Below are 17,975 nucleotides of genomic sequence, written 5' to 3'. Positions count from 1 at the left end.
AGGGAACAAATGCAAAGAGGCTAGTAATGTGATATCAAAAAGAAAAGAAAGAAAGAAAGAAACTTACAAATTGCTCCCAGGTGCTCCATGGGTATATATAGATATATTCTGCCCAATCACCAGAAAAAGTATACACATATTTACTTCCGCACATTTTATTTTCCAACAATCTGAACAGATAGATAACCAGCTTAACCATGATACCGCGTCTACACCTGCGCACACCAACATCCTGATGTCAAGGTACGGGAAGCCTTGTAGCCTCACAATAACCAGGTGTGAGCCGGATATCCTATTATAATTTCAGCCACAGTCCGTCTCCCTGGTGGGCCCACTTCCCTTTCAGATTCGATCCGATTCTAGAAACCAGATTATCTCTCAGGGCTTCAAGCTCGAAATCGAAACACCGAAACTCAACCAACTTCCCCTGGACGCCCAGATATCTGACGGAGTGCGAAATCAGTGAATAGCTCGTATCCAGTTCCATCCATGGGTCGTTGGGATCCAGCGTCCCAGCGCGCTGCTCATCCTCAAATATTGTGCTGTTAGGCTGCGGTGCAAGTTGAAAGCTCAAATGGCGGAGATTCGACATGTTGCGTATCACCTTGAGGACCAAATTCGTGTGGTTGTAGAAAGGGAAAACGGCGATATAATGGAAGGATGTCAGGCGCGAAATGGCAGCGACAGGGTAGGGCAGTTCTTTGGATTGGAGAGGGTCGACAGAGCCCCAGTGATCCATAATTGAGGGGACGCGGAGAAGATAGTACTCGTAGTTGCTGTATGCTCTCAAAGAAGAACCTTCGTTGAACAGGATTTCCGTCCACGGTCGAGCGCTGAAGAGCGTGTCATCCGATCCATGGTTCGGAAGGGGGACAGACCGCTGAGCCGGCCGATGGAACTGTATTGTTTGAAGTGGCAACTCGAAAGCCCAGGAATGCACGCCGTCTAAATGACAGAGCGCCATATGTGCAAACATATATGGTGGCGCAATGACGGTGAGATGGCGAGGGTCGACCTCTCCCAATAACCGCACCCACCACAGCGGTTTCTCGCTGCCGGGGAATATCGATCGCACAGAAACAACGACTGATTGCACATATGGAGCAAGCTCATGTTCGCGGAGGAAGTCAAGGAAGCGATCCTGATCCCGCAGCTCGTGGCGGGTGTGGGCGAAGAGGAGAGGCCGCGTTAGGGCTCGAAAACGGGGCGAGGCTCGCGAGACATTTTTCAGATCCAGAGCCGTGGATGATGTGACGCTGTGCGCGGGTACCTGACGGAGCTTCCTGGAAGACGGAGGAGGCCCTGGTGAGAGGTAGGAGAGGACCTGATCGAGAAGCTCATTGGGGAGAGTCTCTATCGAAGCCACAGGTTGTGTCGATAATAGAACTCTGCTGGCCATGTGTGGGGAAAATATCAAAAGGGATTGTTGGGGATATTCATTCTATTGGTGCAAGATGGTGCCTGGGGTAACAAAGTTGATGTTGGTGAGGTCTGAACATGGGTCAGGAATTACGTCAGAGTGAGACTACAGTAACTAGTTAGTTGACTATTTTATTAGGCTCTGTCAGGATCAGATCCGATCCGAGAAAACTGTATAGTTACAGACACTGATTATATCAGTGTGATTCTCATCAGTGATGAGAATCACTGATAACTGATAAAATCTGTTGAAAGTTCTTATCTATTGATAAATTAATTTATACAATCAACTCTCTATCACCCACTCACTCATTTATATATCTATCTATATACTTCCATCAAAACCTTCTTTCTCACAATTTCATTTTATAATTGTATAATCTTGTAAGAAGATATAGTGTGAAGAGTGATACCATCGATACATACCATTAGCAGATACCATTGCTAGATACCATTGATAGATATCATTCATTCAAGCAGATCAGTAGATAGATAGGCAGGTAGGCAGGCAGATAGCTAGTATTCTCTATCTGAATATTGCCCCAATACTGAATATCAAATTGAATTGAATTAACTATGATCTTCTTGATAACTACATGATAAAATGACAGTATTTACAAGGGGATGCTCGATTATCTTTCTCCTCTACAAGTACCGAGTATAGAGGCGCCGACGAACAAGCAATACGTGCAACGAGAGTACCAACAGAGTTCACTCTTGTGGCACCCCACCTCTTGACAACGACCCGGAGCCTCCCTTTGCAAAAGTGGGTTTGGTTTACTGGACTGATACCGAGCCGGTTGCTGTTTTCTATTCTTCACCTCCCGGGCAAAGGCCTCCGGATCCGCTAACTTGAGAGGAAGAAGATCCCTAGGCGGCTGCCAGATTTGCTCCATGCTTATCTGAACATTATCCATGCCACTCCAGACGTTGAGCATACTATGTCTTTCCTCTGGAGAAAGGGGAGAAATTTCGATCATAGTCTTCAACTCATCAATGGAGGGGTGGGCATAATCTATGACCTCGCCAGCTTCGTTGAAGACGCGCAAAATGCCATCGTTACCAATGTGATGGAATTCGGCTGACTTAGTCCTCATGTTTTCTGGTAGGCCATGGTAGTCCACGTTGTTATTCTGCTTGTCTTGCCAATATATGAAATCATGTGGCTATCATTGACGCATACTTCATGTTAACACTTCTGGATGGGTGAGAAAGGGCAGGGGGATATATCACTCACCCGTCCATTTTCTCGATCAAGGACATCATTGGTAGCAACACAAAGGGCGAGGCCAGCGATGAAGCCCAGAGAGGTAAAGGAGAAATAGTGCATTGTTATCGGAGGGTTTTAAACCAACCATGCAATTGTAGGCAGGCCGAGGCTTGTAGATTATAAACCTCAAAGTATCGTATGTTGGTGATCAACTCAAAAGATCTGTATATATCTTGCGTTCCAACTAGTTTTGGAGAGTTTTATGAACAAGATGAATACAGATCATATAAGGCTTTAGCGTGTTATCTATCTAGCAAAACATCGGGGTGACCAAGCTAAACATCCGTCCTGACCATCTAAAGTACAAAAAGTGTGAAAAGTATTGTTCAAGGCTCCATGCAACACAAAATCGAGAACTATTGCTAGTAAGAGTGCGACAATGTCATTTTATAATTTTCAAAGAAAAACAAGTTAGTACTTGAATGTTTAGCTCCATGGCGGTATTGAGCTTTAAACGTTGAATCAAAGCGGCACAACTCCGTAGTACGTGAGATTGGGTGGCATTTAGCACTAGTTAGCACCTTGTTGAGTGTGGGGCGAAATGGAAAATCAATGTTTAATAATGGCAAATACTGAGATTCGATTAATATGATAATTATTTTTCAATTATGACTTAACTTAGTAAATAACACCACCTTGCAAATCAATTCCACTGAACTAACTACTCCGTAGTTAACTATTTAGAAGAAGATCGATCTAGTTGAATAGATGTGGGTACATACCTTGTGGCAAATGTCCAATTTTATGTCGCTACCAAGTCTCTAACGCTGGCAAGCTTCTCATCACATAATGTTAAGTTTCTTGGAGGATAAGGCTGTGTGGTACCTATCTCGCTAAGGGAGCAACTACTACATAGTAAATGGGCTGCGGGGACCTGATAGCTAACACCTGTCCTAACGGCGCCGCCAAAGTTCTGCCGCTCCATATGGTATATCACCAAACCAGGCCAGGTTGTATTCAGATATTCATCCCCCTCAGATGTATCTACGCAGCATATGTTCTTTATGGTGGGAGTTGCTTCACCATCCATCCATCAATTCATCCAAAGATTCCCTCATGGAATCTATATCATTATCCACACTGGCATTGCTGGTATCACTTGCTCCGCACAACACGGACTATCCGTGATGTCTATGTGCCTGTTTATAAGGAATGAAATGAGTAATAAAATGATTTGAAACAGTATTTGAAACAGTTATTGTATCAGGACTAGTCATCCATTATTCCGAGAGTTACCAGGACTAGGATTGTCGTGGGTGCCGTATCGTATTCCTTAAGGCTCGAACTCTGTAGGAACGGGATAACATCCGAATATTGCCTTAAGTACTGAATATCGAAGAATAATTGAATTGAATTAACTACCCTACCTCTGGTAATTACATGATATAATAGCAGGAATGCGCGATTTAATGAGCGATCAAAAGGCAAGATATCACGATATATTATCTCCAACGAGCTCTTTTACCACATCCCTGGTTAAATACGCAGGCTGAATGATCCCCTTCCGGGAAGGACCGAGAGGTTCCGGGTCCGGGTTGAACATGGTTAGAAAAAGGTTAAATGTCAAATTTTCTACCCATAACCAATACTGACTGAGCATTAACATGGCTAGATCTTAAGGTGAATAGGGTCTAGCCTCTTTTCTGTCTTCATTAAGATCTTGCAATTCTATAATATTGTTTTCTTATTTGATGTATATATATATATATATCAGTTATTCAGAAGAATATCTAGTTGATAGACTCTACTGATAAGTACTGTAGATAAATATAGCTATCGAATGATTCATCATTATTTGATGTTGAATATTACTAATTAGTTGAATATGTTTTGAATTTGTGGTTATAATCACCTTATGATGAGAGCCCCGTACATCAGTTTTCTTAACTACGTTCAACTAGGTGCCCAGAGGTTCTAAAGGTGGTATACGTCTTTGAGAGCCGAAACTGAGGTTGAGGAGATGACGGTCTGGCGAGCTAAAATATTTAACATATGCCCATCATGACGACTACCACCAAAAAGGCCCTGAGCAGGCTATAGTGGGGGCTACAAGGACAAACACTTCGGGAATCTCCCGGAATTTCACTCGTGGATAGGCGGGACACAGTTGAACGTGATGCTGAAAAGTTCGTCATGGTGTAAAAGTTTAACCACCATCAATTGCACCACATTGAACTTTTGCACCATGCCATGATGCAGTGTTAGCATCACACTGAGCTATTTTTCCAGCCCTGGCTTTGCACCTCACCCTATCTAAAACACTCTCCTCCATTAGGGGATTATATTAGGGGTTAGAGGTTAGGGATTATGGATTAGAGTTAGAAAGGGTTAGGGCCTTGCAAAATATGAAAAATCAAACATCGTTGAGAGACTATGTGAGTTGAACGTGGTTGTTGAAAAGTTGAACATGGTTAACTTTTCGGGCCGGAATAACCTTCGGTGTGGTTTTTACCTAAACCAGATCAGCCCCCCCCCCATTAAATCTACATACGCTAGTCATATCTCCCGCTCTAAATGCTCTGAGCGCTTCAGAGACAGTGATTTTATTATGTTTCTTAGAGCTCTACTCCTTACCTAACCTGGATTCTAACTCTTAGTTAGTCACTAATTCTAGCCCATAACTACTTTTCAGATGTTGAAGAGCTTTGAATGTTGATATATGACAACTGATTAATAAAATTACTGAGAGTGTGTAAAAGCTGTTTAGTGTGTGTAAATTTTAGTGAGGGAGTGAAGGTTTGAGCATGGTTTATTTTTCAGATCCGCTTTTTTAAACCACGTTCAAGTGTGCATAACCCGGCACTAGTGCATACAGTTTCCATGGGGTGAGATGAGCGTTTTTCCGGCTCCAGATTTGCATGACGAAGTTCTTTAGCACCACGTTCAACTGTGTGCCCGTGGATAGATAACCAGCTCTACGTATTTTATTATGTGAAGAATTTGATGAAAGGATAGCCAACCTCCCTGACACAGGCACAACGGGGGATGTGCGGGGGAGCTCGGGGATGCTTTGCCAAAAGTCATGGAGCCATTCGTCTCTAGATGCAGTTGAAGTTTCCCAGTTTCAAGGAACCTCGACAAGATATCATAGTACACCAAGTTGCAATCGCCGTAACCAATTTGTCAAGAGTTGAGCATTCTGAGCATCTGTCGTTAACCGTCAGAATGAATACCATCAGGTTCCATTGTGTTGTAAATTTCTTTCCCACCAAGATCGTGAAATCGTTGCTGCGGCCAGGAAATGCCAGGGGTGGGTTGACTTCCGCTTTGCGCCGTTATGTGTTCATACGAACTGACTGAAGAGCTAGGTAGGCACCGGAATAAAAGAGAAAAGGGCTCCTTTCCAAGGAATCCTTTTGATCTTCAACATTGAGATAAGGATGTTTACTCTTGTCAACCCCTTTTATTATTCCCTCTTTTGATCTAGCGTAAAATTGCTGGTAAGATCACATGATATTCAACCCATTCTCACTGGACCTCAAAATCTACGCGAATAACAACAAAGCTGGCCAACACAGAACTAAATCGTAATGCGATTGCCAGTTGCAGGCGACTTTCCATTGCCCGTTCCAAACGTAATATTTTTTTATCCCCTCGGGTGAGTGCTTTGTTGTCTCTCAATTTCGGCTAAGTCTGCAGCAATGACTTGCGCTTGGCCAAACGTAATTACTAACTGGCGTTTCAGCATGCTTTGATCTATTATAGTATTTTACCTCGTTGGGCCTGAACTCTTCTTAGCTATCATTCTCAAACACTTCTTCCTGCTCCTCACATTCTCCACCATATCAAGACGTAGGGACGGATACCAACTGGTCGGTCTTTGTTGACGGACAGACTATTTGTACCCTTCCGAGGCGTCTGTCGATTCTGCCCCCCTTGAAGTATCCGCAATACACCAATTGCTCCTGCGACGTTGGCGAACGACATCAACAATGGGTGGCCAAGTCTCCAAAATCATGGGAAAGATCTTCGGATCGAAAGAAATGCGTCTTCTTATGTTGGGCCTCGACGCTGCAGGAAAGACAAGTAGGTGATGATGTTCCATCCCCTAATCTCCTGAGTTTCGCGGAGCTAATTAACCTTCCATTTCAAAGCAATTCTCTACAAATTAAAACTCAACCAGGACGTTACCACCATTCCTACTGTCGGATTCAACGTCGAGTCCGTTACCTATAAGAATGTCAAGTTCAATGTCTGGGATGTTGGTGGACAGGACAAAATCCGCCCTCTTTGGCGACATTATTTTTCTGGTATATCTGATTTCTCCGTCCTGGCGGGGAATTACTGCCAATTAACCTTGTGAGTGGGGCATTTTAGGCACCCAGGGTCTCATTTTCGTTATTGACTCGAACGATCGCGCCCGCATCGACGAAGCACGCCAGGAGCTCCATCGGATCATCCTGGATCGGGAGATGAAGGAGGCTTTGCTGCTAGTTTTCGCAAATAAGCAAGATATTCCCGGAGGTAGGTTTCGTCTGATTTGGTTATGTGTGTCACACTTTGTTCCCTATGCTAATTAAAAATAAACCTTTTTCACAGCTATGACCCCCCAGGAAGTCACTGACAAGCTCCAATTGACCCAACTCAAGGACAAAGTGTGGTTTGTTGTCCCGAGTTGTGCGACCACAGGCGAGGGATTGTTTGAGGGCCTGGTATGTATTATTCTGTCCTCTACTCTGGTAAGTAAAATACTAAATATTGATTCTAGGGCTGGCTCTCCAACAATGTCAAGTCTCAACCGCAAAAGCAAATTAAATAAATGCTCACCGCTCATATCCGCGGTCACATGCCGAGCCTTTGATCACCCTACCCTCATGTACCAAAAGGTGTACATGTAGCTCCGTTGTCATTTGCCTAGGGACTTTCTCCTATCATTGCTCCGTCACATACGTCTTCTTAGTCTACTTCTCTACTTGTCTTCTATCATGAGTCAACGCAGCATTGACCACTTTTTGCCGTTTCTTGTCATTCTTTTCCCCTGCACTTTATTTGCAGTCCTTGTCAAATGATATTCCGTCACCATATGCTGTATTTTGTTTGCCTAGTCCTCCCCCCGAAATTATTTCCTTATGATATCCCTTATGTTGCTTTATTTCTTTGTATGGATTTCCCGTATGGCATTCCTCTCCCCCAATATACGGTTTTGTATTATTCGTTGTCATTGATATTTAGACTATGGATACTCAATAATGCATGTGGGAGATTATTAAACATACGTCCAACTGATCCAGGGCAGTATCAATCGATCAAAATTTCTATTACTAAGTTAGTAAATACAAGTGAGTTCACCGGTAGGTTCACATCTGGACCTGATGTCTTAAAAAAGCTTACGCATAATATATTGTTATTTGTCTCCCGAAACCCAGCCTGCTGTTACCCAACGCCGTGCAGCCCAGGAAAGAACCAAACATTGATGGCAGGATGTAACACATAACCTATCATTTCCCGACATTCCTGTATCTCTCTCTTGCCAGTCCCCCTTCTCCCCCTTCAACACCATAGCCTTCTCCGATCTCCCCAACAACCCTAGCTGGCCTACCTCCGACGACACACCAGCTCGGAACTACCATTCCCGGTGGTACCACGGCGCCATCTAGCACTACAACAAAATCCTTCAAAATGGCCATAGACCCAATCACCGCTTCTCTACCAATATGCACATGGTTTCCCACACTGGCCGCCTCCACCACTGCTTTCTCCCCCACAAACACATGGTCTCCAATCTTTAACGGGTAGAATGAATGCACACCACGGTGTAGACGCGACGGTGGGCGGAGCAGGCAGGAGCGTGAGAGGTACGTGTAGCGACCAATTGAGACGGCAACCGCGGGGCTAGCTGGGGCTGGATTGGAGGAGCTGGAAATTTGCTGTTCAGACTGTTGGCGGAACAAGTCACCGCGGATACACACGTCGGCTTGGATGACGGTCTTGCCGCCGAGAATGATGTGTTGGGTCCCATGCACCTGGGACCGGCGAGATACTTTGTTTCCGGTGTCCTGAGGGAGTTAGACGTGCGGTCTGGAGTTTGCTATGGAGAAGTGGGTGATGGTGGGAATTACGGTTTCTATGTATTCTCCCTTGACAGTCTTGGGAGGCATGCTTGCGACATCCTCCTCTCCAGTTGCCTATGGGAGAGGCGGAACAATCAGAGAGAACTTGGCAGATCATTGAATCTTCTACCTAGGCTACTCGTACTTGATAAATAGCCATAAGAAGAAGGCGGTGAAGGCGTTCCGCACGTGATTATCGTAGCCCTATCTCTCGAGTTCAAGTTCTCTATCAGGAACTCATAGATAGAGCCATTGCGAATAGCATCAACGGGGCTTTCCCCGATTAGCGGGAATGAAAGCTCACATTCCCCGTTTTTTGGAATCTATCAACTATGCCTAGTGATCTGCGCAACGGCTGCTTTATCCTCGCTAGCTAATTATTGTCTCCAGTAACCAACCCCGCAACCCGGTATTTTCCCGATCGCTGTCAAATCCACCAATGTTGAGCTTGGTTTGCGCGTCCAATCCAAATGTCATTGGATCTAGCTTTCCGAAGTCACTCTCAGATTGCCTGATGGTCATCGTAGCCGTTACCTAGCTTGGTCCGTCCGACGTCGCGATGCATCTCCCCGTTGGTTAAGCTCCTGGGCGAACGTCGCTCGTTCGATTGTGCAAATGCACTCGACTCTGCGAAGGTGTTTGGACACTAGCAGCATATGATTCAGCTCTCGACCTTAGGGGTATGAAGTATGCTACAGGGGTAAATCGTCAGGCACTAGCAGAGGAATAATTTACTCCCTTATGTATATAAGAAGTCAGTCTGCAACCTTGCAAAATGGCCGTCTCTCATATTTCCAATCGAACCAACCTGTCCAGCAAGATCCCTCGATATTGATACGTGATTTGGAGGCAACAAAGTTTCCAAATTGCGTGGCTCACCATGGCACACTCCAGCATCGCTCACTGGTGGACCAACATCTTGTTGGTATCGCTTGCAATCAATGGATACCATCCACTCCCGGCATATGCCTCTACCTCTAACACGCCAGATAGTAACAAACCCGTATTCACTATTCCAGCCAACGCGGATCGAGGGGCCTTATTACTTCCAAATGTCAAAGATCCCAAATCGGTGAATGCACAGGATGTTTGCCCGGGGTATCTTGCATCCGATGTCAAGGAAATAACGCATGGCTTCAGTGCCACGTTGTCCCTCTCCGGGAAGCCATGCAATGTCTATGGGACAGATGTGGATAAATTGAATCTCACTGTTGTATATTCATCCAAAAACAGGTTAAACGTGAATATCGTGCCAACCCATATTTCCTCCTCCAATCGATCTCACTATATCCTTCCCGATCATTTGGTACCGAGGCCAAAGCCAGCGGCGCATTCAGACCTTCGAAGTGGCGAGACGGATCTTGACTTCAGCTGGTCAAATGAGCCTAGCTTCTCGTTTAAAGTGACTCGCAGGAGTACAGGCGACGTGCTTTTCGATACGACGGGAACTGTCTTGGTGTTCGAAAATCAATTCATTGAGTTTGTTAGCTCGTTGCCTGCTGGTTACAATCTGTATGGGCTAGGCGAACGCATCCATGGGTTGCGACTTGGAAACAATTTCACAGCTACGATCTATGCGGCGGATGTGGGTGACCCGATTGATACGTACGTTACTATATATGTTTGCACTTTCAGCGTGGTGATTTGACAGTTGTTGTTACCAGCAATCTTTACGGCTCTCATCCCTTCTATCTCGATACCCGATATTTCGATGTTCAGAATAATAAAAGGCTGGTTCCGGTTGCTGACAATGAGCACGATTATTCGCGGAAATACGTATCGTACTCTCACGGAGTTTTCCTCCGAAATGCCCATGGGCATGAGGTTCTCCTTCAACCTGACAGTCTTACCTGGCGAACTTTAGGTGGGAGCATAGATCTGTACTTTTATTCGGGCCCATCTCAATCTGAAGTGACAAAGAGTTTCCAACTCAGTACAATTGGACTCCCGGCACTTCAGCAATATTATACCTTCGGTTTTCATCAGTGCCGTTGGGGCTACAAAAGTTGGACAGAGTTGGAAGATGTTGTTTCCAACTTTGAGAAGTTTGAAATTCCACTTGAAACCATTTGGTGAGAATAAATTATATCATCCTCAGTGTGAAAGGGTAAGGCTAACCCTTAAACCATAGGTCTGATATCGATTTTATGAAGGGATACCGCGATTTTGAGTTCCACCCTGAAAATTATCCAATCCCACAAGGGCAGAAATTTGTCTCCACCCTGCATCAAAAAGGCTTGCACTGGATTCCAATCGTTGATGCAGCAATCTATATCCCTAATCCAGAAAACTGCTCTGATGCGTATGTCAACAACATCCCATAATTACTCCTGTTGTTAATTGACAGCAGTTGTATAGGTATAAACCGTACGAGAGAGGAAACGCTTCTGATGTATTTCTCCGAAACCCGGATGGCAGCGTTTATATCGGAGCCGTATGGCCGGGATATACCGTGTTCCCTGACTTTTTGGCTGCAGGTTCCCAAGAATGGTGGTCAACTGAGCTGAAAGAGTTTTTCAACAAAGTTCCATATGACGGAATGTGGATTGATATGAATGAAGTCTCTTCTTTCTGTGTTGGCAGCTGTGGCTCAGGAAACCTTACCCTCAACCCAGTCCATCCGCCTTTCCAACTGCCAGGAGAACATGGCAATGTTATTTATGATTACCCTGAGGGCTTCAATATTACCAACGTCACAGAAGCCGCGTCTGCGTCATCCGCTTCCTTCAGACAGCATGTGCTGAAAACGGCGGGTATCGCAGCACCGACCACAACTACCACGCTAGATTATCTTCCCACCACCCCCAGTCCAGGAATTCGCGATGTCAACCATCCTCCGTATGTCATCAATCATGTTCAGGGCGATCTAGCTGTTCACGCGGTATCACCAAATGCTACACATGCCGACGGAACCGTGGAATATGAGATCCACAATCTTTATGGCCATCAGCTTCTGAACGCGACATATCATGGTCTCCTGCAGGTCTTTCCAAATAAACGACCGTTCATTATCGGTCGATCGACCTTCTCGGGAAGCGGGAAATGGGCTGGCCATTGGGGAGGTGACAACCAATCCCGCTGGGCCCATATGGTTTTCTCCATCCCACAGGCCTTGTCATTTTCGCTCTTCGGTATCCCGATGTTTGGCGTCGATACGTGTGGGTTCAACGGCAACAGTGACGAGGAACTGTGCAACCGGTGGATGCAGCTTTCAGCTTTTTTCCCATTCTATCGCAACCACAACGTCCTCTCGGCTATTTCGCAGGAGCCATATGTCTGGTCATCCGTCATTAAGGCAACCAAATCGGCCATGGCAATCCGATACGCCTTGCTCCCATATATATATACGCTCTTCCATCAAGCACACACGACGGGCTCAACCGTCATGAAAGCCTTGGCTTGGGAATTCCCAAATGACCCAAGTCTAGCCTCAGCTGATGGACAATTCCTTCTAGGTCCATCTCTTATGATCATCCCGGTTCTGGAGCCCCGGGCGACGACGGTTAATGGCGTTTTCCCTGGTGTTGCTGACGGCGAGATCTGGTATGATTGGTATACGCGCACTCAATTCAAGGCAGTAGCAGGAAAAAACACCACCATTGATGCTCCACTTGGTCACATCCCCCTCTACGTTCGTGGTGGAAGCGTCCTTCCAATGCAAGAGCCGGCCCTAACGACGCGAGCAGCGCGAAATTCTCCATGGTCTCTTCTTATCGCATTGGACAGCAAATCCACAGCACATGGACAGATATATATCGACGATGGAGAAAGCGCTGAGCCGACGTCAACTTTGTCGGTGCATCTTAATGTGGAGAAAAGGAGTGTCAATGCAGTCTCCAATGGAACGTATCAAGATACAAACTACCTTGATAACATTACTATTCTAGGATTGACCTTTGGTTCACCTACGTGTAGGGTTAGGTTCAACGGCCAAGAAGTCCCTGACAAGCATGTGGCGTATAACCATACATCTCGTGTCTTGGCTGTTAATAAATTGAAAGAGTTGATGAATGGAAGATACGCGTGGAGTGAGGCCTGGGTACTGGAGTGGTGATAGTGTGTGACATTGCTAGCATTGCATGCTTCCTAGGAGACAACATCGTCAGTCTGTAAAAATGCATAGATTACCTCGATTATTCAAGTCTGCGTTAATAGATTCCGAGTATTTTTTATATGTAACTGTATATCATAATTTAAGTATAGTGCTAGCGATGTTGTCAATTTGCAAATTGTGAAAAATATCAGGCTTCTTTCGGATGAGAGCATAAGTAACGCTCATCTAGCATCGCTTCCGCCACTACCAGTTCATCTGCAAGTGAACAGATTCACCCTACTGTGTAGTCAATTGCATCTGGGGAACGGTCCGAAGCCGTTCTGAATGATGGAGTGGTACTTTCAAATTTAGATTCGAAGAGTGCAGCATGGCAATATAAATCGAAGAAAAGATTATATCTCATGATGTGCAATGTAGATGGAAATAGTGAAGGTAAGGGGAGGAGAACATTGTTGTAATTAATAAAGGATTAGAAAAATGTGACCTTTTCGGATTAGGAGCACGCTACATTTTCGGCTGGTACAGTACATAAGGCTGTAGTTGAAACTTCACAGCGAAGTCCTCACGATGTATGTCGAGCCACATAATCAGCTAACTAATTTACCGAGCATAAGCTGACCAAACCATGCCGGCTGTGAAGTACACTGACTGGCCAACCCAGTTGGGGAACCCAAATTGAGGCATATGCATCTAAGTGAGGAGACCAAAAGAACGAATCAGTAGGTCTGAACTCTCATATTGGGGTGGGAGCCAAATACAATTACCTCGCCTGGGAAAACTAGTGATGGTTAAGATTTAATCCTTGGGCCGATTTATTGTAAACACCCCCCGATACAGTTCCATGGTTGCTTTTGTCTAGTCACGTTGTGGAATTTGATGCTGCCTCGCAATCTGGATGGTGTATTTTATCATTGCAATCCATGGACTATAACGGCGAAATATACCCATAATTATCTGTAGATAGACAAAGATTCACCATCCCCTACAATGAAAGCCACTCGGACGCCGATGTTTTGCAGAATAGAGACGAGGCCCGTTCCCAAAATTATTGACATGTCCAAAAGAAATAGCCCTAGCTGCTGGGTCCTAGGGGAAATTCCCCTAATAAGATATTTTGATTCTGGTGTATTTGGACTGTGGAATCTTCGACAACATCGTTCGTCTCGTACGCATTTAATTTAAAAGCGGTACGCCCGACGTCTACCGTTTGTGAAATGTTCGCGGATTTCATGGTATCTTTTATAAATGAAGTAAATGCCGCATCTGTACCTCTAGCTCCAACGAGTCCAATGGCCACAGGGAGCCACTCCTCCCTCTTTGTCACTCGAGAGTGATAGGGCGTTTGGCCAACTATCGCATATTAGTTGATAGACAAGAACTGATGAAAATCAAGTGTGGCCTACCAGGTAATATGACTTCGGGGGCTCCTGCGTAAACCGAAATGAAATAGAAAAACCAGCCTTCACCAGTCCAAGATGGGCGCCTGCGGGCCAATCAGCGGATAATACGAGACAGTCACAATTAGAATTCTTACTCTCGATATTCATCTCTAAAGCTCGGTTGCCCTTGGGTCCATGGCAGGACCAAGAAGCTTTCAGAACAGCCGTTTTCATCTGCCAGCATTACATATTTTGCAAACCAGGAGCGGAAGACTTCAATCTCTTTTTCTCCCTGCTTCTGCATCTCCAGTGTCTGCTTTGGCAAAAATTCCCTTTAGAGTGTTAGAATATAGCCATGGGTAATTAGTCGATAAAGGAAATCAGGCAAACCACATTTTCCATTGAAGTTGGGGATTTAGTGTAGGATAATGACCAAAAATCCTGTTATATTCCGAGTGGAAGCTCTTGAGCATGTTCCATTGATCTGGGGCAGATGCAGAAACAAAGGTCGTTCTGAAGTAATCATCGATAGAGACGGCCGTTCCAACTGGGTTTGTTTCCGCCCAGAGTTTGTTCAGGCTGAGGTTGGTTCGTTTAGTGCCAATTGCATTTTCGAGCTTTCCGATAACACTTTCAAACACAGATGAACTGGCCTTATCTTTAACTGGCCAGTATTCGCTAAGGTATACAATGCGTTTGGGCTTCTGTTGGACCGTGAGCGGAAACATTCAAACATGTTCTTCAATTATCTTACCTTGAAACAAGAAGGGATCTCTGCATGTTGATTATAAAGAACTGATGACGTAGTTGTAAGAGTTTCTATATTTCTCGCGAATATGCCGAAGGTGTCAAAATTTTTGGAGAATGGGATGACGCCTTTGTTGTCAATTGCATCTGTAGACGGTCTGATTGCGAATAGTCCGTGAATAGCAGCTGGAGCCCGAACACTACCACTGCCTGTTGTGCTTATTCAGTGAGATATTATTTCCCACGTTAAGGGCTAATAGGCGGAACATCACTTACAGTCTGTACCAGTAGATAAATCTAGCCAGTTATAAGCAGCCACCGCCACACCGCTGCCGGAACTGCTTGCACTTGGAGTTTGATATCCATCTGCTCGAGGATTCCACGGGGCATGGTAGTCTACCCAGTCAGCTGTAGCCCACTCACTCTCACCAAACTGAGTCGACTTCAATTTGCCAATTACAATGGCACCATGATCCAGCAAGCGTTGAACTCCAGTGGCACTTTTATCTCGTGGCCCATAGAGTCGAGCATATGCACGTGATGATCCAGTGGTTTTGATCCCCTGCACATCTTGTGTGTCCTTGACCGCGATTCGCAGTCCGGCCAACGGCTTTTCCTGGGTGGGTGTGAAATATAAGCGGGAAGGAACGCCGATGGTCAATGTTAAGGGGTGCTCTTCCGTAAACACAGACACATTGAACGAATTATAGCTATTGAAACCAGTCAACATAATTTTAGATCATTGGTTACTAGTAACTACACTTACAGATATGGATCGTTTGGTGATTGAATTGTGGCACTCATGAATGCTCCCGCTGTATCAGGATATAGCCTGTACACTTTGTGCAGTTGACCAGCGTTACAGAAATAAGGACCAGGCTGCTGAAGGTCTAGAGTTCCCAGGTTGCCCGCGGATAAAACCTGACTGCCCCAAGTATCGAGTTTTTGCTGAGCAGCAGTGTTGATTTGGACGGTTTGGTGGGCTGTCTGGGGCAGGAAAATGAGGTATTGTAGAAAGCCATTTGACCACACATCATCTTGGGAAAGCATCCTCCGGATCTCAATGAGATCATCTGGCGTGATCTGGACATTGGGGACACGAATGACAGTGCAGGGCCCAGAAACCGAAGCGCGCTTGGAAAATCTGTACTCGACCTTAGAGAGGCCAAAAAAAGAGTTATTCGGAATCCCCTTGTGAGGTAAGTGCGACGGATTCTGTACCTTGGATGGTGAGGATATGAAATAAGTTGCTTCGTCAAGAGTCAAAATAGACGGAGGCTGTTGGATGACCAGGCTCATCTGTTCCGACCTTCTCAGGACGATTAAGCCAAGGCAGGCGAGACAGAGTATCAGAATGAGGGCGTGGCTAGCTGAGCGCACACTTTCTAGCAGTGCCATTTTCATAGAGCTTGAAAGCTAAGCCGATCCACCTGCGGCGTTGGTATAGTTAGACGTGTGCTCGAAAAGCAACTGGCCAGGACCCAGTTTAACTTGTTGGACTACAAGTTGGTGCTGGTGGTAACTAGGCTTCTTCAGATACCCGGGCTGGACAACTGACCCCTTCAAGTCGAGCATGCGTAGTTGGAATTTGTAGGCTACTGGGGCAAGGAGTCTCAAAACCTCTAGGGCTCGTAAAAGCGCAAAAATCCGCTGGGTGTGCCAACATGCTACAGCATGTTCGAATCCGATCAATGCCAGAATATAGACAGTCCCTTACCATGCACCCTGGAAGACTCCGGACAATGGCAGTTGGTAGTTGGAGCTTAGAGAAGAGCCGGCTTCCCCCATCTGGCGAGATGGTAGAGAGGGCTGTTGGGGGTGTGGAAGTTTCCTGGTATGCTGCCAGCCTGAAACGGACATGTAGAACTTTTGTGCCCAAGGCGGGGGATTTGCCTGGGTGGAGGAATCGGGACTGAGAATGCGCCCACCAACTTCTTCGGGACAAAGCATTTATATCAGTAATGCCCTCACAATTCTACGTGCCGCCACTGAGCAACCCACCAACAACAAACCTGGCGGATGTTAACGGCAGGCCTGAATTGGGTTCTTTTCGCCAACCTTGGAGAGCATACTGGCCACCAAATCTCTCCCATGTCAGTGAACACGAGTTATCGGCTAAGCCGTGGCTCACAATGGAAACATGATCCCGTAAAGATGAACAACAAGCCTTGGTATGATTGGGTTCGCCCAGATCTTGATCTAGCACCATTTGGGCGGATGGTGTCCCACGCCATATGTATACCGCGGCGGGAAGGGCTGTGTAGGTTCGTTTCTGCTACCTGTGTAGACTTGTTTGAATGCTTTGGGCCTCTAACAATATAGTTATAGGGCTCCCGCTCGACTAGTGCCAAAGGTGCTTGAAAAGTTGCTTCATCACGCGTGCTAGATGTTGAAGGAATGGTTCGAAGTTTCATACTCGTTCAATTGATTGCGTCTTGACTTTATGCTTACCAGTGTTCTTGCGCTCCTGCCTAGCCGTAAATGGGAAATATCGTGTAGTAAAATTGAATGAAGAGAGATGCACTCCTTAAATAAAATATGGATGGGACATTGGAATTTCTCACCATTGCTAGTGATTGCCCTCACTCACCCCATTTTTGTAGAAAACTTATGTTCTAACTTCAACGCTTTACATAGGGAGCATCTTCGCAACTATTAGCTGCTGTATTTTAGAGAGAGGCCGGTTTTAAACCAACATTGAGCAATTTTTGTTATAGTCACTGAGAAAGATACTGTTCCAGGCCATAAGTATTGGCAGTCCCCACTACTTTTCTGCCACAAAAAGGGCACCATGATTGTGGTAATGTTGCCAATACGTATGGCCTGGCACTGTATGTTCATTTTGTCTACAGCATGACGGTGAGATAATTTGCCGAGGATGTGATTATTTCGATTGGCTGAGTCTCTATGGCCAGCCTTCACTTTGTATTTAGCACGAAAAGATTACTGTATATGAAGGACAAGTATATAACGAAAGCTTTGCTCCACGCTTTCTCAACAATTAAATGCGTAGGTGACAAACTTGACGAAGCACCACGTTATGAAAATGCATAGAA

The 17,975-nt window shown here is 45.5% G+C and overlaps 6 protein-coding genes across 6 annotated transcripts; 2 read left to right on the top strand and 4 right to left on the bottom strand.

Annotated features, from left to right (window-relative positions):
- Positions 1-295: 295 nt before the first annotated feature.
- Positions 296-2,780, bottom strand: HCBG_05134 (F-box domain-containing protein; the record flags this gene model as incomplete). The annotated part of the gene is made up of 4 exons (XM_045432183.1): positions 296-1,441; positions 1,846-1,863; positions 2,151-2,585; positions 2,657-2,780. The coding sequence occupies 4 exons, from the start codon at positions 2,747-2,749 to the stop codon at positions 296-298; spliced, it is 1,692 nt and encodes a 563-aa protein (XP_045287395.1).
- A 3,429-nt stretch (positions 2,781-6,209) lies between these two features.
- On the top strand, positions 6,210-7,453 carry HCBG_05133 (ADP-ribosylation factor; the record flags this gene model as incomplete). Its single annotated transcript, XM_045432182.1, has 6 exons — positions 6,210-6,287; positions 6,375-6,715; positions 6,784-6,939; positions 7,007-7,153; positions 7,229-7,336; positions 7,398-7,453. The coding sequence occupies 5 exons, from the start codon at positions 6,622-6,624 to the stop codon at positions 7,442-7,444; spliced, it is 552 nt and encodes a 183-aa protein (XP_045287394.1).
- Positions 7,454-8,127: 674 nt separating this feature from the next.
- On the bottom strand, positions 8,128-8,808 carry HCBG_05132 (dynactin Arp1 p25 subunit; the record flags this gene model as incomplete). The annotated part of the gene is made up of 2 exons (XM_045432181.1): positions 8,128-8,685; positions 8,749-8,808. The coding sequence occupies 2 exons, from the start codon at positions 8,785-8,787 to the stop codon at positions 8,128-8,130; spliced, it is 597 nt and encodes a 198-aa protein (XP_045287393.1).
- Positions 8,809-9,619: 811 nt separating this feature from the next.
- Positions 9,620-12,793, top strand: HCBG_05131 (alpha-glucosidase; the record flags this gene model as incomplete). Its single annotated transcript, XM_045432180.1, has 4 exons — positions 9,620-10,344; positions 10,404-10,811; positions 10,871-11,041; positions 11,098-12,793. 4 exons carry the CDS (start codon positions 9,620-9,622, stop codon positions 12,791-12,793), a joined length of 3,000 nt encoding a protein of 999 aa, XP_045287392.1.
- An 855-nt stretch (positions 12,794-13,648) lies between these two features.
- HCBG_05130 (amidase) lies at positions 13,649-16,317 on the bottom strand (the record flags this gene model as incomplete). Its single annotated transcript, XM_045432179.1, has 7 exons — positions 13,649-13,747; positions 13,980-14,143; positions 14,197-14,276; positions 14,563-14,876; positions 14,927-15,129; positions 15,196-15,629; positions 15,686-16,317. The coding sequence occupies 7 exons, from the start codon at positions 16,315-16,317 to the stop codon at positions 13,649-13,651; spliced, it is 1,926 nt and encodes a 641-aa protein (XP_045287391.1).
- A 315-nt stretch (positions 16,318-16,632) lies between these two features.
- Positions 16,633-17,128, bottom strand: HCBG_05129 (uncharacterized protein; the record flags this gene model as incomplete). Its single annotated transcript, XM_045432178.1, has 2 exons — positions 16,633-16,853; positions 16,921-17,128. 2 exons carry the CDS (start codon positions 17,126-17,128, stop codon positions 16,633-16,635), a joined length of 429 nt encoding a protein of 142 aa, XP_045287390.1.
- Positions 17,129-17,975: the final 847 nt, after the last annotated feature.

This window comes from Histoplasma capsulatum (assembly GCF_000150115.1).
Source record: "Histoplasma capsulatum G186AR genomic scaffold supercont2.6, whole genome shotgun sequence".
In the NCBI taxonomy this organism is placed as follows: Eukaryota; Fungi; Ascomycota; class Eurotiomycetes; order Onygenales; family Ajellomycetaceae; genus Histoplasma; species Histoplasma capsulatum.
The sequence above is the reverse complement of the archived record's forward strand: the minus strand, read 5'-3'. Positions and strand labels throughout refer to the sequence as shown.